The sequence below is a fragment of the Astatotilapia calliptera genome, chromosome 20 (genome assembly GCF_964374335.1).
Source record: "Astatotilapia calliptera chromosome 20, fAstCal68.1, whole genome shotgun sequence".
Lineage (NCBI taxonomy): Eukaryota > Metazoa > Chordata > Actinopteri > Cichliformes > Cichlidae > Astatotilapia > Astatotilapia calliptera.
The window spans coordinates 14,539,463-14,556,190 of record NC_137441.1 but is presented as its reverse complement, the minus strand read 5'-3'; the positions used below and the strand labels follow the sequence as shown (position 1 = coordinate 14,556,190).

General features: G+C 40.8%; 1 protein-coding gene across 1 annotated transcript in view; it reads left to right on the top strand.

Moving 5' to 3' along the window:
* Positions 1 to 16,728, top strand: part of LOC113013016 (metabotropic glutamate receptor 7-like) — a 73,952-nt gene that overhangs the window by 20,300 nt on the left and 36,924 nt on the right. Inside the window, exons 2-4 of the mRNA XM_026153539.2 lie at positions 7,660 to 7,876; positions 14,852 to 14,987; positions 15,566 to 15,720. Of these exons, the coding sequence (XP_026009324.1) occupies positions 7,660 to 7,876; positions 14,852 to 14,987; positions 15,566 to 15,720 (508 nt within the window). The remainder of the gene's footprint in view (positions 1 to 7,659; positions 7,877 to 14,851; positions 14,988 to 15,565; positions 15,721 to 16,728) is intronic.

Genomic DNA, 16,728 nt, shown 5'->3' with positions numbered 1-16,728 from the left:
AAAAAGAACTGAACTGAACTGAAAAGAATGATCTCTTTAAGTTGGCACAGCATTTGTTGTCCCAGTGAACCTTCTACATTCTGATTTTGCTTTGGTACTGACAAATTTGCAGATGCATTGTTGATAGAAATTGTAAAGATAAAATCCCAGTAGTTCTATTTGCTTTTGCAAATTAATTGTATGTGGGAGAATTTTGGAGCGAGGGTTAAAATGAAAAAATATGGAAAGAGGAGGACGAAGGACACCACGAAGGGCAAAGTTGGCTGGCATTCGACCAAATGACTGAAGGCAGATTGTCTCGGGTTGGGGGGAAACTGGCAGCCTAAGGACCTCTCTGGGCAGGAAGTGTCTGCTGATCATCTGTATGGGCGTGTCTGCATGCGGACAGCCGACAGGGAGGAAGAGACGCACAGGAAGATGAAACTCACTCGTCTCCCTTCAGCTGGTTTGAAATACACCGAGGGGCGGAGAACAAGGGAGCGAGACTGAGAGTTACAGGTTGTATGGGGGCACATTGATGAGACAGAGCCTTCACAAAAGGAGAGTTTGAGTGAGAATGAGAGACACAGATGGGCAGGAAGAAAGAGGGGGAGAGGGTGACAGATAGAGGGAGGGAAAGCTGTCAGTTCCCCCCACCCTTCCTTCCCTGCCTCTTCGGCTGTGCTGGCAGTGCCACGCTCTGGTAAAGAGAGATTACCAAAGCCCAGCCTGAGGTTGCATGTATGGACACAGTCATTACCTCTGCCCTGCTTACAAATGGCACTGCTGTCTGAATACAAACCCGTGTCTGTGTGTTCCCCTCCCGACCCCGCCCGCCATGCACCACAGCTTTCGAGACTTGATTTAGCGGGAAAGTTGTAAAACTTGATAACAGCTCAATATCTTTACAGGCCTGTTTATAGTGCTGCATTATTTTGTTTATAGAATATCGACCATCGTTGTTTTACAATGCCAGGCAGCGGAGCTACAAATAAATCTAGTGATGTGAGATTTATTTTTTTTTCTGGCAGCAATTATTTGCTCTATTACGGCCAGGGTGTGTAGCTTTTTGGTTGGCCAGTTTGGAGGATCACGCTCAGAGTTTGCATGTGATTGCGCTGGTGTCATGTGGACAATCTGTGTGTTGGCGCTCAGCCTCAGACAGCATGGGGTTAGAGTTCAGTCTGTCAGAACCCGCTGTCATTTCCGCCATCACTGTGGAGAATTGTTACCAACAGCCGAGTGGAGCTGACTGATGTCAAGATATACTTAGAAGCTAATCATGCAGCAAATAGAGGCACAGGGATTCCTGCAACAAGAATTGCCTGGATGCCCTTGCCCCAGTTAGAGCCATCCATGGGAAACATTTCAGCCGTGTCACTCACAGTTTATTTGGAGCTGTGTTTTTGAGAGTTGCTCATGGATTAATGGATAGAAAGCCCAGCCTGGACAATATTCCAGTGTTCTGTGCCTAATTTTTGAGTGATGGAGTCAGAGTCTCGTTTTTTTTTTTAAGAGAAATTCTGACTTTGAAAGATGGCCCTTGTTTTTAGTTTAGAATCCATGGACTGTTATAGCCCTCTGTTTTGTACAGAAGGATATGTGTCCATTCATATCTTCAGGGATAGATGTTTGCCATTACCCTGCCTGAGAGTCGTGCTGTGCCATATGCTGCATATTTCTCTTCAAATAATCACAAATTGTGGCACGAGAGAGAGACCATGCAGCCAGCAGCATCTGCAAGAATTGCTCTCAGCTCATTAGAATTATCACCTTCACATTAGCAGAGCAGGACAGTTTAAGCACAAACATTACAGTCTCTCACCTTTCTTTAGAGCTGCCCATGGTGCTTGTGGGCTGCCGTATGTGAAAATTCAAGCGAAAGGCCACGGTGCTCTAATTAACTTCACCTGGCATTCCCACTAACTGTGAATGCGCCTAACCTTTACACAACCTCGCTTAGTCACCTCTCCACTTAAACACCCAGGTTGAAATTCTCATTTAATGTCAGTAAGCAGATTACCACCCTCCTCCCACCTCCCACCTTCAGTCTCTGCCTTCCTTTTCTGCTTTTTTCCCCCTCTACTTTCGTTAAGCTCCACCAACAGATTTTTATTCAGGGCGGCTACGGCACTTTGTGGTGGTAAATCAATAAAACAGTGTCCCCTATAACAGACCTCTGTGTTTTCCCTCCATCGATCCTGTCAGCCCAGATACATTCAAGAGCAAGCCAACGATTACCCTCAGCAATCCTTCCCTTGATCTATACTGCAGATGACAGGTGCCAGACATCAGCTTTGGGTAATTGTGATACTGAAGGGGGGCATCATTAATCATTCTTTCTTGGCCTGACTTTAGTTGCTCATGATCGGTTCATGGTTATTGTAGTTGTCATCGACACAGACTGCTTTCAGGCATCGGTGTCATCTCTTCACCTTGTTGGCACTGTAGCGTAAAAGACGTCGTTATGAATGTTGTCATCTTTCACATGTAATAGCGTCAAATGTCTTATTGAAACATGCGACTCACAAAAAGTATCAAGTGCAATATAGATAAAAGCAAATTAGATGGAAGGACTGAGGGAAAACAAATCTTTTACTCCAGATTGTCATTTGCGGAAAAACAATTCAAAAGTGTTGATGAAATATCTGTTCTCCTTGCCTGATTATGTCTGCATTATCAGCGTCTCTAAAGACATTCAAATCTGCTGCAATTTGTTGCAACGAGAGCTTATTTGTTTGACGGATTTGAGAATCGGTCACGTAACTGTGACCAAAGTGGAAACGTGAAACTCGGTTTCTTCTAATCTACTGAGAAAGATAATCAAGTTAAGATTTTAATTTAATCCACTTATTTCATACAGGGAGCTAAATTAATAACCGCCAGATAGGAAAATTGAAAGGTGTTACAATCTTGTCAGCATCAGTTTATACTTTCAGCAGGTTTAATCTCGGCAACCGAGCTTTTCCTCAATCAGGGTTTTGCACTTTTGTTACCTGGAGGTCAAAGTGCTAATTAAAAAAGGACCGACTGAACGTGCGAATGTTTGCGCTGCAATTCCTGTGACATAGGGAGTGGAGAAATTATATCAACAGGGTGCAAGCCTGAGACAAAGTAAAAAGACATTGCCATCTTAAATGCTTCCCTGCAGCGAAAAGCTCCTGAGAGCCAAATGTTCAAGAAGCTTTTGGTCCCAGCTGGAGCGGAGATAGGACGTGATTCAACAAACCTATAACACCTTTTTACTCCACGGTATTACTACAGCAGCACTGATAGATAGAACCCTATCAAATGTTCCAAATAGGTGCTTCACTTTCAGGAAGAAGAGCCTTTTTAAATTCAAATCACTGTTGCTTTTGCTTTTCCATTACTTTGTTGTACTTCATCTTTAACCCAGTACACTCAATTTAGGCGGATTTGGTAGTATCTGACTTGTGATGCAACAGCATTCCCTGCTCATACATTGACTTAAATTTGGCATTGGCTGATTTCTTCTTTTTATGTGTTTATTTGTTTATTGCTTGAAACATATTGAGCTACCTTGAGTCTAACCCCCACCTCTGGTCCTCCATTTGTCAGTTTTGTGCAACTGACCCTCTGTGAGTTGTGAGCTATAGCTCACACTGTGTGAATTGAAGCATTCTCATCAGCGAGCTGCAGTGTCCTCATTCTTGTGTTTCCCCAGTGTCCGACTGCTTTTGATCACGCTAACAGAAATGAATGCCATTCACACACTGCTTTTAATGGACTGTGTAATGGGCTACTTCACTGGGTTCAAGAGGACATGCTGTATGTCCCTGCTTGTGCACCCACCTGTCTAATGGAAGCGGAGGGGGAGGGGGGCATTTTTGACCTAAAAGTGACAGCAGATGTGGTTATGGTGGCAAATCCCGAAACACACTGGGTAAACACTAGATCCCTTTGTTGTCTGAGGAGTTTGGATTTTTTAGTAGCTAATACAGCTCATGTGAATAGAAGAGAAGAGAAACACTGTGTTCAGACACAGAAAGCATAGCGTCGCCTCGTGTCATTTGTGCAAATTTAACAGCTGGATTATTTGTGTTTATTCACCCCAAACAGCCAGATGCACAGCTACAGCTAACACTGGGTGCACTGCGTGTGTCTGTGAAAGTTTTTTCTGCTCTCCCATTCTGCCATTCTTTCCCACTCCATTTAAATCCCTGGGTTATGCACAGACTTCCATTATTACACACTGATGTGTCTTGGCATCAATTTGCACCTTTCCAGACAAATTCGTGTACACTCTTGTCCTTGCAGTGACTTTAAAAGTGACTTAATTTTCTGTCTGAACACACATAAAGTAGGGGTGGGTGATATAAACGATATACGATAGAAACGATATAAATTTGGCCAACGATAGAGATTTTGACTATACCGCTCTATCGCTATAGCGCATGTTGATGATGTCATCAAGCTGCGCCTGTTTTGGTCGAAAGCATCGCAGCGGCTAAAACCATTATCATCTGCAAATTATGCCGACAGTCATAGCAAAGAAACTTTTGAAATATGGGGAAAGCCAAAAACTGCGCTTCCTCCACTTTCGTAACATTGATTCATTAATGTTGAATTCTCTCGCAGCTGCTCTATTCCCATGTTGTTGCAGTATATTAATAACTAATCTTGTATTGTGGATGAATGATCAGTTGTTCTCCTGACTGAAGTTTGGCCCTTGTATAGCATCCTGCTATACGATTGCATTTGTCCCTAACCACCAGAATCCCTCACGTTAACTTTTATCGAGTGGAAAAAAAGTTGGCATTCATCCTCCAGCTTCACTACAGCTCGCTAGCAATCACGTAGCACAACGTTATATACCAGCTAGTCCAACTTCAGTAACCCTGCAAACGCCACTGCTGTTTAGTTTTCTGTCTTCATTTATGTCGGAAGTGGTAGCAGAGCTGTACGTTTTAATTAGTTTCAAAAATCTCTCAGTCAGAACATGGTATGTCATGTTTAGGTGGAAACTAGCGAGCTAACGTCCTTCTAACTTCTAACTTTAATAACTTCTGTTTTCATGGATGCCTGGATGTTAAACTTAATTGTTACACCTGGTAAAACAGCAACGCTGATGATTTTATTAAAGATTAAAGAATTTAGACCGTTTTTAACTCTCAGTGATCGTTTGATTTTGGGACCGGAAGTAGACGGAGTTTTGGACCCAGATTACTCCGCAAAGCTCCTCACTAAGGCAGCCGTAATGCTCTGACAATCCATCAAGCAGTGCGGCTTACCAAAGTTGTACTAAAACATTTTTTAACAGATTTCTGCACGCCCAAATCGGTTCGAGGTCAGTAAGCACAACCAGAATTCATACAAAAGGTACACTCTCGATTTTTGAGAAAATTAAAGGATTTTAAGTGTGCCTTGTAGTGTGGAAAATACGTTATACAGAAGAAAAGAATATACCGCGATATATATCGTTACCGCGCATGCTTCGAATTATATCGCGATATGAATTTTAGGCCATATCGCCCAGCCCTAACATAAAGTCTATTCCAGGAATACCGTCAGAATGAAAGTATTTGGTTATAATCAAAGTACTGGACAGTTGAAATGTTTGATGTGTGAACCATGCAGCCTTGTGAAAAGTTTCATGGCATAAAATTGTTTAGTTTTAATAGGTAATTCTGGACCAAAGTGGTGGACTGACAGAATGAGTTTCCATCAAAATCTGAACCACTCAAAGGGTACTCAGAGAACACCTGCAGACTATTAACCTTTTTCTAAACATTAGGAAAAATGACTATCTTGCATCTTTGTAAAGAGCTTGACCTTACTGAATCAGTTTTATGTTCTTCTGAGACACTCTTATTTATCTGCTCATTCACTAAATTGCACAGTAGCTGCGTAGATTGGGGTGATAATTAAGTGTGATTATGTTGCTTTCTTTAACCCATTAAGACCGGATGTAGCACGAGTGCAGAAGGCACCTCGAGTCTTAATGAGGCAGAATGAAAGCACCGTTTGCAAGTTTTAAATAACATGTTTCTTGTCCATTCAGCATAAAAACCTTAATAATGTGAACATTAAAGTCCATTCTTGAATTTGTAAACAGGGCTTTCACAATGAAGGATCCCTTAGACAAGAAAGAAAAGCACCTGATGGATTTATTTTAAAATGTTAAACTCCAGGTGTTTGAGTCATCTTTTTTATTTGTATTTATTTATTTTTTGGTGCATGCTACCTTACTTCCTTCACTGAGAAAGGCCATAGGATGTGATTGAAAGTCTAGAAGGCTCTAGAAATGAAATAAAACTTGTCTTTCTATGTGCATAGATGAGGTCAGTAGCACAGTTATATTGAGTTCTTTAAGTTCTAAATTTGGCTATGCTAAAGGATGATGGAGACAGATTAAGGTCTTATTAAGGGGTAAGTGTTACAGAGTACAATCTGTGCTGCTGTTTTATAAAAAGTGCTGCAAAGGCATTTTCTGCAATAAGTCTTCATTGATATGCTATAAGAGTTGAAAGTGACAGCTCTGCATATGGCCTGTGTAATAGACCCAATATAGGCCTTGTAAAATATTGCAAAATGTGAATATGTACTTGATCAGTTGATGAGGTAATATGAAATATAAGGAAAGTAAAACGCTCATTTATTTTACACCCCAATTTGTCAAAAACATTGATCAACATCTGGCTATGACACAGTGAAAGGAGATGAACAGTGTTTACATTTTCTGCATTAGCCACTGTGTTAGCTAAAGGTTTGCTATTATGTTTTCCTTCATTTTCTATCATAGATATGCTGTTATAATGGTGGAACATATTATTTAACATGACCAAAGTTACAGACAATGAGTTGAGTGTATGCACAAGTAAATCAAACGACCCAAAAACTTCAGACTGCCCCAACCAATCAGTTTAAGGTTTTTCTACTCTTGTATGTAAGCCAGCAGTCCCACCCACCTACTCTTTAAACGTTCTGCTTGCACAGTTAAACCAATCAGAAAACTTAACTTAAGCTGACAACTCAGGTGCTGCCCCAAGGCTCAGTTTAAGATATTTAAAGACAAGTTTGAACCGTTGGAACCAGATATTTTCAGTCCCATTGCTGCAGGTGTACAAAATTTAAGCGGCAGACTCTGCCTTTGCAAACATTTGTGACAGAATGGGTAGTGTTAAAGAACACTAAGAATAAAGATCCCCTTTGGCTTAAAGTAATATTTAAACAAAGTATGCTTTAAACAGATGATGTGTAGTAAGCCTTAGAGATGCTTGTCTTCTTATAGAGCTGTTTCTCCTCCAGTTTTCTTAGTAAGTGTTGCTGCTGGAAGTTGCTTTGTATTTAGTTTTCAAAAACATAAAAGTCTTCTCACACCATCTCGAGGCAGTTTAGCTTCAAAATATGGCTGACCCGGGTAAACACTCTATCAGTCTCTGAGAATGGTAGAAAAACATACTCTTACTGCGTTCCACTGCGGGATTTTTTTTTTCAGAGCGCCGAGCCGAGGGTATATAGCGCATACATTTCACACTTTGAATACTAAATTGAGAGCACTTAAATAAAATGACAGAGAGCAAATGTAGTGCACCGTACAATAAATAGTGCGCAATTTCAAACACAGTCATTCAAAAAATGTGATTTGTCCAAGTAGTCACCACGGAAACTACCTTTTGCTGCTGCACCACAATAACAGCCGCACTTCTTCTCTTTAAGATCCCGCAGATCAGCTACGCGTCAACGGCCCCGGAGCTGAGTGATGACAGACGCTATGACTTTTTCTCTCGGGTGGTTCCGCCAGACTCGTTCCAGGCCCAGGCCATGGTGGACATTATCCTAGCGCTGAACTGGACTTACGTCTCCACCATCGCCTCGGAGGGCAGCTATGGAGAGAAGGGAGTGGAGGCTTTCACACAACTCTCCAAAGAAGCAGGTAAAGAAAGGTGACCCGTCCACAAAGTTAAGTTCTAATTATTTTCTGAAATGTGTATTTACAATTTTTAAAACGCACTTGCACTTGCACCCACCCAGAAGATGATTAGTTTTGCCTTTCCAATTCATTATAAAATCTGTTTTGGGTGGATGAATTATTGATCTGTTTGGCAACTTCTGCTTTCTCTCCCCAGCCAGTTGTGGAGTGTTACTAGAAATGTAGACAGAGAAACATCTTGTAGAGAAGATGCCGCGTCACAGTAATGAGGAAAGCCCGAACACATCTTACTCTTATTTAAATGCAATCATTGAGTATTTTGCTGAAGCAGAAAGGGTATTGTTTGAAAATACATGTCTAACATGTTCACTTTATCCAAAGAGGAGAAAAGAGAATAGTCCGGAAACTGGTCATTTGGGAGAGTTTTGTTTTATATTCTGCCATTGTGGGTTTTTTCTTTTTTTGTTGTTTGTTTTTTACCACTGGAAGTGAGATTGCACGAGTCTGAGCAAAGATGGTCTCTCTGAGTAGTCAGCTCGAATCGCTCTGGTCTGTATGTAGCAGAGAGGTTTAAGATATTTAGTCTGCTTAGTAAATGGAGTCGAGCTTCTTGAACGTTTTTAGGCTGTTCTCACAAAAGCCATATAATTACAAAGAAAATTAATGGTCGATAAAGTTCCCTATTAGAAACAGCTTTGTTTGTTTTGTTCTGATTGTTTAAAGCCACTGTGATCCTTTTGCTGGGTAAACAGGTGATTATGTTTAGACTTGTGTCCAGAGAGGTTAGGATCTTACAGCAGAGCTTTGCATTCACACAGGTGAGGTGGTTTCTGGCTGTAACTGGGCTGAAAATTGTGCACACGCGTGACTCACCAGCTTTTTCCACATTGCTGCTGTTGTTGGCACATAGCGGTCTGTGTGAAACAGCGGTCGTTACTGTCGCCAGGAGATGCTCAGTTGGTATACAGTACAACGGGTCAACTAGCTTTATCAAAAAATTGAGTTTATTGTGCTGCGCTTTACAGGGTCTGCAGAGATTTTCTGCAGTTGCTACTGCAGTTTGTGTGTGAAATTAGGACAAGGGTACATTACTCCACATTTTCAATGCCCTGTGTATTCAAACAAACATACTGAATGATTGCAGAAAGATCTTAATGCACAAGAGGTAACAACAGCTGGGCTTTTTGTAGCTTCTCTGCCTTTTTCTCCTTTGTGCAAAGAAGATGGATGTCACCCAGGTCTGGGAAAAATTACCCTTCATCCATGATAGGACACAGCCATGCCACAGAAGTACTTTGCTGCTTCTCACCTCTATAGATCCCAGTCCATTTCCTGTAATTTTGAAGGGAGTGATCTCTGTCTCTTCTTCTAATAGACTAATGCGCAGAAACCTCTAAAATGAGCGAAGCTAATGATGTCCCACAGGCACCGATCAGAAGTCCAGCATGCATGAATATTTTATCTGTGTGCATTCATGTCCAGTGTGATCACTCATTAAAACTTTAAGAAGCTGTTTGTGCCTGAGTAATATGCATCGACAGATAGACGGGGCAGAGGCAGAAGTAAGAGAGAGAAAGTAGCCTGAATAGGAACAAATAGGGAAAAGACCTGATTTATCCTAAACAGTATCCTGAGATAAACACAGCTTCTTCCCACTAGTTTTCTCATTTCCTACTGATGTCTCCTATATTCTTATGCAAAGAGCAGTAAACACTGTGATATTATTATGACTCTCTAACAGCTACATAAGGGCTATGGAATTATAAGCCATTGTTGTTCAGTCACACTGTTGCAACTGAGCTCCAGTCGCTTTGCACTATTTTGTATTCATACACAAATGGGAATTATTCCCTATGACGGAAAGCTTCCAGTACCCAAGGCATCTTATCTTTAATAAACACATTAATTATGTAATAGCGTGAATGTACAGTCACAGAATTCATTCAGGGGCACCGGTTCTGCACCAGAACTAACCGCAAAGGTATTGAATTAAATAAGAATTATTCTAAATGGCTGACTATATTTCCTAAATAATCACCGGGTTCTTTATTTACCTCAACTTCAGGACGTAACAGGCTTTTGTTAGAGGCAGGCCTTAGTTTGTAATATCCTCCATTTCATCTCTATAAGTAATCATGATTAGGTACTAAGCCTCGTTCCAATCTTCTCCCACTTGCCCTGTTAAAGTTACTGCATTACACTCTTAATACTGTGGCGAGCAGTGACTCAGTCTTAAATTAAATCAACAGGATTGCCTGAGTTTATCTGTTAAACTTTTTATTTTACTTTAACAACAAGTAGAGCATCACTCTGATGCACAGATCCATAAACAATGGGCTGCCATCTTTTTTTTTTTTTTAGAGCTAAAAGTGTTTGTTTTTGGATGGTTAGAAAGCTGTATTTAAGGATGCATTGAACAGATACCTAGCATATAAAAAAAACTACAATGCTTTAATTTTAACTTAACAATAAAATTAACAAAATACTACAGCACAGGCATCGTCAGTGGTCTTTTGGTACAATTAGCCACACAGCAAACAAGATTAGTCAGATAATTGTATTAAAAGTGCTCCAGACAACAGAGCTGAGCTGATGAGCAGCAGACAGCTAGCAGCTATAGCCGCCTGTTTCCCATCTGCCTGTCACTCAAAGCGGAAACGTCTCTAATAATGCATAACTTTGGGCTCTCATAAAATTTACTCTGGTGAGTTATTAAAAATGTACCCCCCGTACAGTTTTCATGAACAGGAAAATTAGCAGTGCCGACTAAAAGCATTTTTTGTAACAGGCTGTCGTGTGCACGTGGGAGTCTTTGGGGGCTGACTTGCATTTGGATCCAGCCTCAAGTGGCTATTTGAGGAACTATAGTCTCTGGCACTTCTGGGTTGGCTTCGCCTTTTAAGCCTGGAGGATCCCGCTTGCCCTCAACACATCAATGTGTGTCAAAACGAGGATGGTGATCAATCCAGCTACCAAATGCACTCGTGCTCTGCTAATTTCACACGGTGTTTAATGATGCACAGCATGAGCACATGAACTGTAAATATAATAGAAGAAAAAAAACTAACAATAGCAGAATATGCATAACATTGTAGCTTTACAGTAACCTTCATATTGCAAACCTGGATCCTCCCTGACACACTCCCTGAGGACACTGAAACGTAACACTTCCTGCAATTGTTTAATTTCTTAGCAGCCTTGTTGCAAAACATTTTCAGGCAGAGGGGATTGTTTCATTTCCTGGCCTGTATTAAGGGGCTATATTTATTTGTTTCTGTGATCCACCCCCCCCCCCCGGCCTTGATCGGAGATAACAAGTGGGTTTTATTTGAAGAAATACAGTTAGTTTTTTTTTTGTTTTTAAGAGCTGCACAACAACAACAACAACAACAGCATTGCTGGGTGGATATTGTTTCAGCATCCGTGCAAGTTGATCTGCGAGGCCTTGAGAAATTTCTTTGTGGCTGCCGTGTTTGGTTGCATTGAAATGTCAGATGCATTAGTAGGATTCTCGCTTCACCACTTCAAGGAGAACTATCTAGCGGACTAATGCAATATGGCTGCCCATTACCCCAAGCTGAGACTAGAGTGATGGCCAGCCTGTATTGATCTCTTCAATTTTTTCCTCTCCGTCTTTTTTTTTGTTTCTTTTTTTTTTTGTTCTACATTCTCTCTCCTCTGCAGGCACTATCTTATTGTGCACCTTCATCCTGGCTTCAGGTGAAGTTGGCAGAGATAACTGTAGTTTGTACTTTCCTGTCTGTCTGGAGTCAAGCCAGAGCGATGGGTTTTAGTTTTCCCATTTGATAAAACGACTTGGATTTCAGGAAAACCTCCCACAAAGTATCACTGTGGAATTGATCGCAGTAAGTTGCCAGCACAATGAGTTTTACATCTAGTCTGAGTTGCGAGGGAGGAGAAATTGGCCTGTTAAGGACAGGACTCATATTTAGCAATAGCAGGAGACCGGGGATGAAACCGGTCATAAAATAGACCACAGTACTTTCGCAGGACTCTCTGACTTTGCCAAGTCCCAGACCCGCAGTGAAAAGGCACGCTGGATTAAGAAGGACACAAAGATGTAGCACGTGAATGTCAGCTGTTTGTCAGTCCATAGTGATTTACTCCCAAGTGTTCAGCCAGAGAGACTGGGGGGAAGAGGGCCTTCCTTTTGACTATCGAGGTGATAAATATAATTGCAGCATTATAGATCCCCTGGAGGTTCAGGTTTGGAGGGTGTTGAGTAGTCACGCGGGGGGTCGAATCCATCAAGAGCCTCTAATTTAAAGGGATTTATATTTCACCAAGCAAAATGGCAATGCTGGATTCCTCACCCTGCCGTGCATTTCCAGAACCGAGGGCAGTGAGGATGAATAATTGAAGCAGTTAATGCAGTGCATGACCTATGGCACTCAAACAGATAAGCGCAGAACTTCCAAGGGCCTGATGAATTTAGCCATCATTATCATTAAGCTGACTTTAACATATTAATCATAGTTGGAGCAGAGGGTACAGGTTCATGGTGTATATAGTCTTATTATGCTGTCGTTGGATCATAGGTAAACGAATAAGTGAATAAGGTAAAGCTTTCAATGTCACAAACCAATTCACCTCGCTTTGACTTCAAGAAATTTCGAGTCTTTTGATATATTTTTGAAAAATCCACTTCCTGTCCTCACTCACCGACTGTAAACGACAGCTTAAAAGACCCCCCATCTCTATCTCTAGTCCTCTTTCTTGAATTGACTTCAATTAGTTGTAATAAGACACTTTCTTCTCTCAGAACTTGACATTTATCTGTCTCACATCACACAGACACACGCTCTCCTCTTGCTTAAATCTTCTCTTTGAGTCGAGGACTCTTTCAAGTCCACACGGCTTCCTGTGACAGGTGAAAACGGCCTGACCCAACGCACAGTACTGTGGAACCACCGATACAACACTTGCTGTTTCATCGCGCCTGCCTTCCAAACTAACTGACTGACCATCTCACTAACTGACAGATGAGGGTTTCTGCAGCCATTCAATAATTTAGCCACTGTTGCACAACTACCAGCCTGCAGCCTTTAGGGTGGTTTCAAGCCTGCAGCACATTCACTTCTGGTGCTCTTTATTTCTGAAAATGGGATCTGCTCCAAATGCTTCTTTATCTTAATCAGTGGCTCCTGTGGTATCTGTCTGTATAATTGACTGTTGTGACCTATAGTACATTGCTGTTGAAGACTGTTAAACCATCATGACTCTTTACACAAGCCCCCAGGTTTCTTTTTTCTTTATTTTTATAATGGAGATAATGGATTTTCAGCAGATGTATGTTCTGTTTTCTTTTGTTTTTTCCCCCTCCCTGCAGTCACTATATGTATCCATGTACCTGCAGCCACACTGCAACTGGGAACTAAGAGCTGCAGCTAATATGAATTTAACCAAATCAGTCACAGCACAGAGCTAGAGCTTCCTGAGGAGAAAAAAAGGAAAGAAAGATAACAAATACAGTGTCATACTGTAGATTCAGGCTGAAATGATCTGAAATCTCTCTGCTGAAACAAAGCTTTAAATGCCGTTCCTTTGAGACCAACAGCGCTGGCTAGTCTGCACAAATGACATCAAGCACGTTTCACTTTAACAGGATACAACAAACCCTTAAGCAACAACCAGTACATTGGCAGTGTCTCCATGTTTAAGTTTAGTCCATGCAGGGAGGATAACAGCAGCTATCCCAGAGGTCCTTTGGCAGATACTCGATTATTTCTTATATCAAGAAAAAAAATCCACAATTTTTTGCTTGCTGATACTAGAAAAATGGAGAGTAAAGAGGAGGTTTAGCTGTTGTCATTTTCTTATCTTCTGCCGTCAGAAATTGCCACAGTAAACCTTGACTGGAGACGTGTGATCTCCCAGCGAAAAGCTGTTTATATTAAAGTAATGAGGCTGAAGAGAGTGGCAATTAAGAGATTCCTTCCACCTCTCTAACTATGCAGAGAAACTCAAACTAAAAGGTTATTCGGACTATTAAAATGCTTGAGTGGGAATAATTTTAATTGTTTCGGTAGACGTTTGCTGTTCACCGGGGGACAAAAGCTGCTTCAGTCTAGGGCCACAGTGGTTAAGATGTTCTCTGGCACAGGCGATCATATTATCTGTTTATCCAAAGTGCTTAAGAGGTTATCTTATCCTCCACACCTGTAATTACCACACCAGAGTAGGCCAAAAATCTTATTTATTTATTTTTAAAGCTATAGTTTTGCTTCTCTACTCAATAACTGGCTGATGAATAACAGAAAGCAATATCTAGTCATGTGCTAAAAGGCAGTTCTGATGATATACTGTGCCAAATAAAGTATTTAGCAACTGCTGTATTTAGTTAGTCTCTAAAGCAATCAGCGCCCTCCATCCAGTACAAACTCATTAGTGATGACCCGTCGGAGAGTGATTTATTGTCTGTATTAATATGCTCTCTGTTTGTTATTGCCAGCTGTGCTATCTGATTGGTTCAGGTTCCAGTAAGAGTTGTTTGATAATGACTTTAAATGAAAATTCAATGACAAGCTGCTGGATTTTCCCAAATCCATAATATAAAATCTGTAGCTTTATGTCCCTGTTGGTGTGGATTATTGGATTTGTTATAGCTGATATGTTTATAATTCCCTCACTCTGAGACTGATGCTCGGTTAGAAGGCGCAGTGTGAGCTTCATATTGCATACTATTGTGGTTTGCAGATTATAGTGAAATGTTACTGTGGGCACAGTAAGAATATACATAATCTAGACTGTGTAGCACGCATGACAGCTTCATTAAAATCAGCAGAGTCTTCAGCTCTGTTTTCATAGATTTTCATAGAGGATAAGAAAACAAAGCAAATATTTTGACCTTGGGCTTTTTCTGTGTGTTTGTGCGCATACATCTCTGTGTAAGAGCGGGTGAATGGGTGAGATCATCCCAGAGGCCTTATCATTTCTTACTTCTCTCCCATTAAAAAGGTGGAATCTGCATCGCCCAGTCTGTAAAAATTCCACACAACCCCAAGCTGGAAGATTACGACAAAACCATCCAACAACTGCTGGAAACGCAGCACTCGCGGGCAGTCATCATCTTTGCCAGCGAAGAAGACATACGGTGAGCAGCGCCGCACATTCTGGCTTCACCCATGTCTGTTCAGGCATGCTGATGATTTGCCATGTCGAGGTCTTTAATCTCTAAGTAGCAGCTCCCGAAGAAAGGCTAGAGGCACAGATTTACCATGTGCACGGGCTGTGTCTGCAACACAAACATACCTGTAACAACACAAACACAAGCATGCCTCTGAGGAGAAGTGGGAATACAGATCACAACAAAGCAACAGAGATATTGTTTCATTTACAATGCCCCATGGGTAGTGTTTACGTAAAGAAACACAGAATCAAACATTTACTGTGGTAACTGCAAATTCAGCTCGAACGACTAAAAAGTGGATGTGAAAGTGAAGGAAAAAGGAAAACAGACAGGAAAAATGTCTGTTTTCTTTAAGTAACAGATAAACACGTACCCACAAAACAGCTGTCGTCTCAGGTTTAATGAGATAAACCGGAGAACTGTGCATGAGATGGCTGTAATGTCCAAACAGCTTCTTAAAGCTGGCTGACGCTCTGTGTAATAGATATTAGATTGCACATGCCTTTTTTGCTTTCTCCTAATAAACATGAATGTTCTTGCAGGGGAGTTCTCAATGCCACCAAGAGAGCCAATCAGGTGGGCCATTTCCTGTGGATTGGATCTGACAGCTGGGGGTCCAAAAGCAGCCCGATCAACCAGTTTGAGGAGGTAGCAGTGGGAGCAATCACTATACTGCCGAAACGCTCGTCCATTAAAGGTGGGCACACAGATATTCACATTACAGTCTTCACCGCATCTTTTGTTACGTTGCTTCGCTCATTAAGGGTGTCGTTCCCCCCCCCCCCCCCCCCCCCCGCTTGATTAATTTGTTCATCAGTTCAAAGTCAACAATGCTAAAAACAAGAAAGTACGATATCAATCTAAATACTGTGAATACAATGCTGTCATTGTTACCTGTTGAGTTTATGACGCATAAATTTGCCAACAGTTGCTCATTTACACAGCAAGCCAATATAAGAAAACAATGGTGTTCACAGGAAGCCTTTATTTTTGGTTATCAAGTAAATTTCAATTCATTCATAAGTTTAGGATTGGAATAAGTACTTTCAGCTTCACCCTTTTTAAAGTGCTCACCAGGAGACGGTGGATTCATGCATTTGATTTTAATTCAATTCTTTATTCAATTCAATTCAATTCTTTATTTATTTGTCACATGTAGTTATAGCTGGTACAACATACAGTGAAATGTTTTTTCCGGCTAAAAAATACTCCCCCCGACTGTGAGAAACATACTAGAAAAACTTTTACCTAAACTAAGAGAAAAAAAAAAACAGGAGTAAGAATCATATATAAAAATGTAAAAGTGTATAATATCCTGTATAATATATATAAAAAAGTGTAACAGGTGTAACAGCCATGTGTTTGTGCTTATAAGTATATCCATAATCGTGCAAAGTATTGCACTGTAATGATTTGAAAAACTATAAAAATATACATATTTAAACGCTTAATCCTCAAATTTTTCAGTTTTATAATAAAAGGATGGATCCATTCTGAAATCTATAAACAAAGACATTTATGTGAGTAAACCACAAACAGAACTCATCATCCTAGCTTCTCAAAAATGACAATAATCAGTCTTCATTTATCAGAACATTTAGAAAAGAAACTAGCAAACAAACTCTGCAGCCAGATGGTAGATACATTAGGTCTCGAGTAGTTCAAATAGGTTTTCCAAATTGGTCTGCTTTTGAATGTGATATGT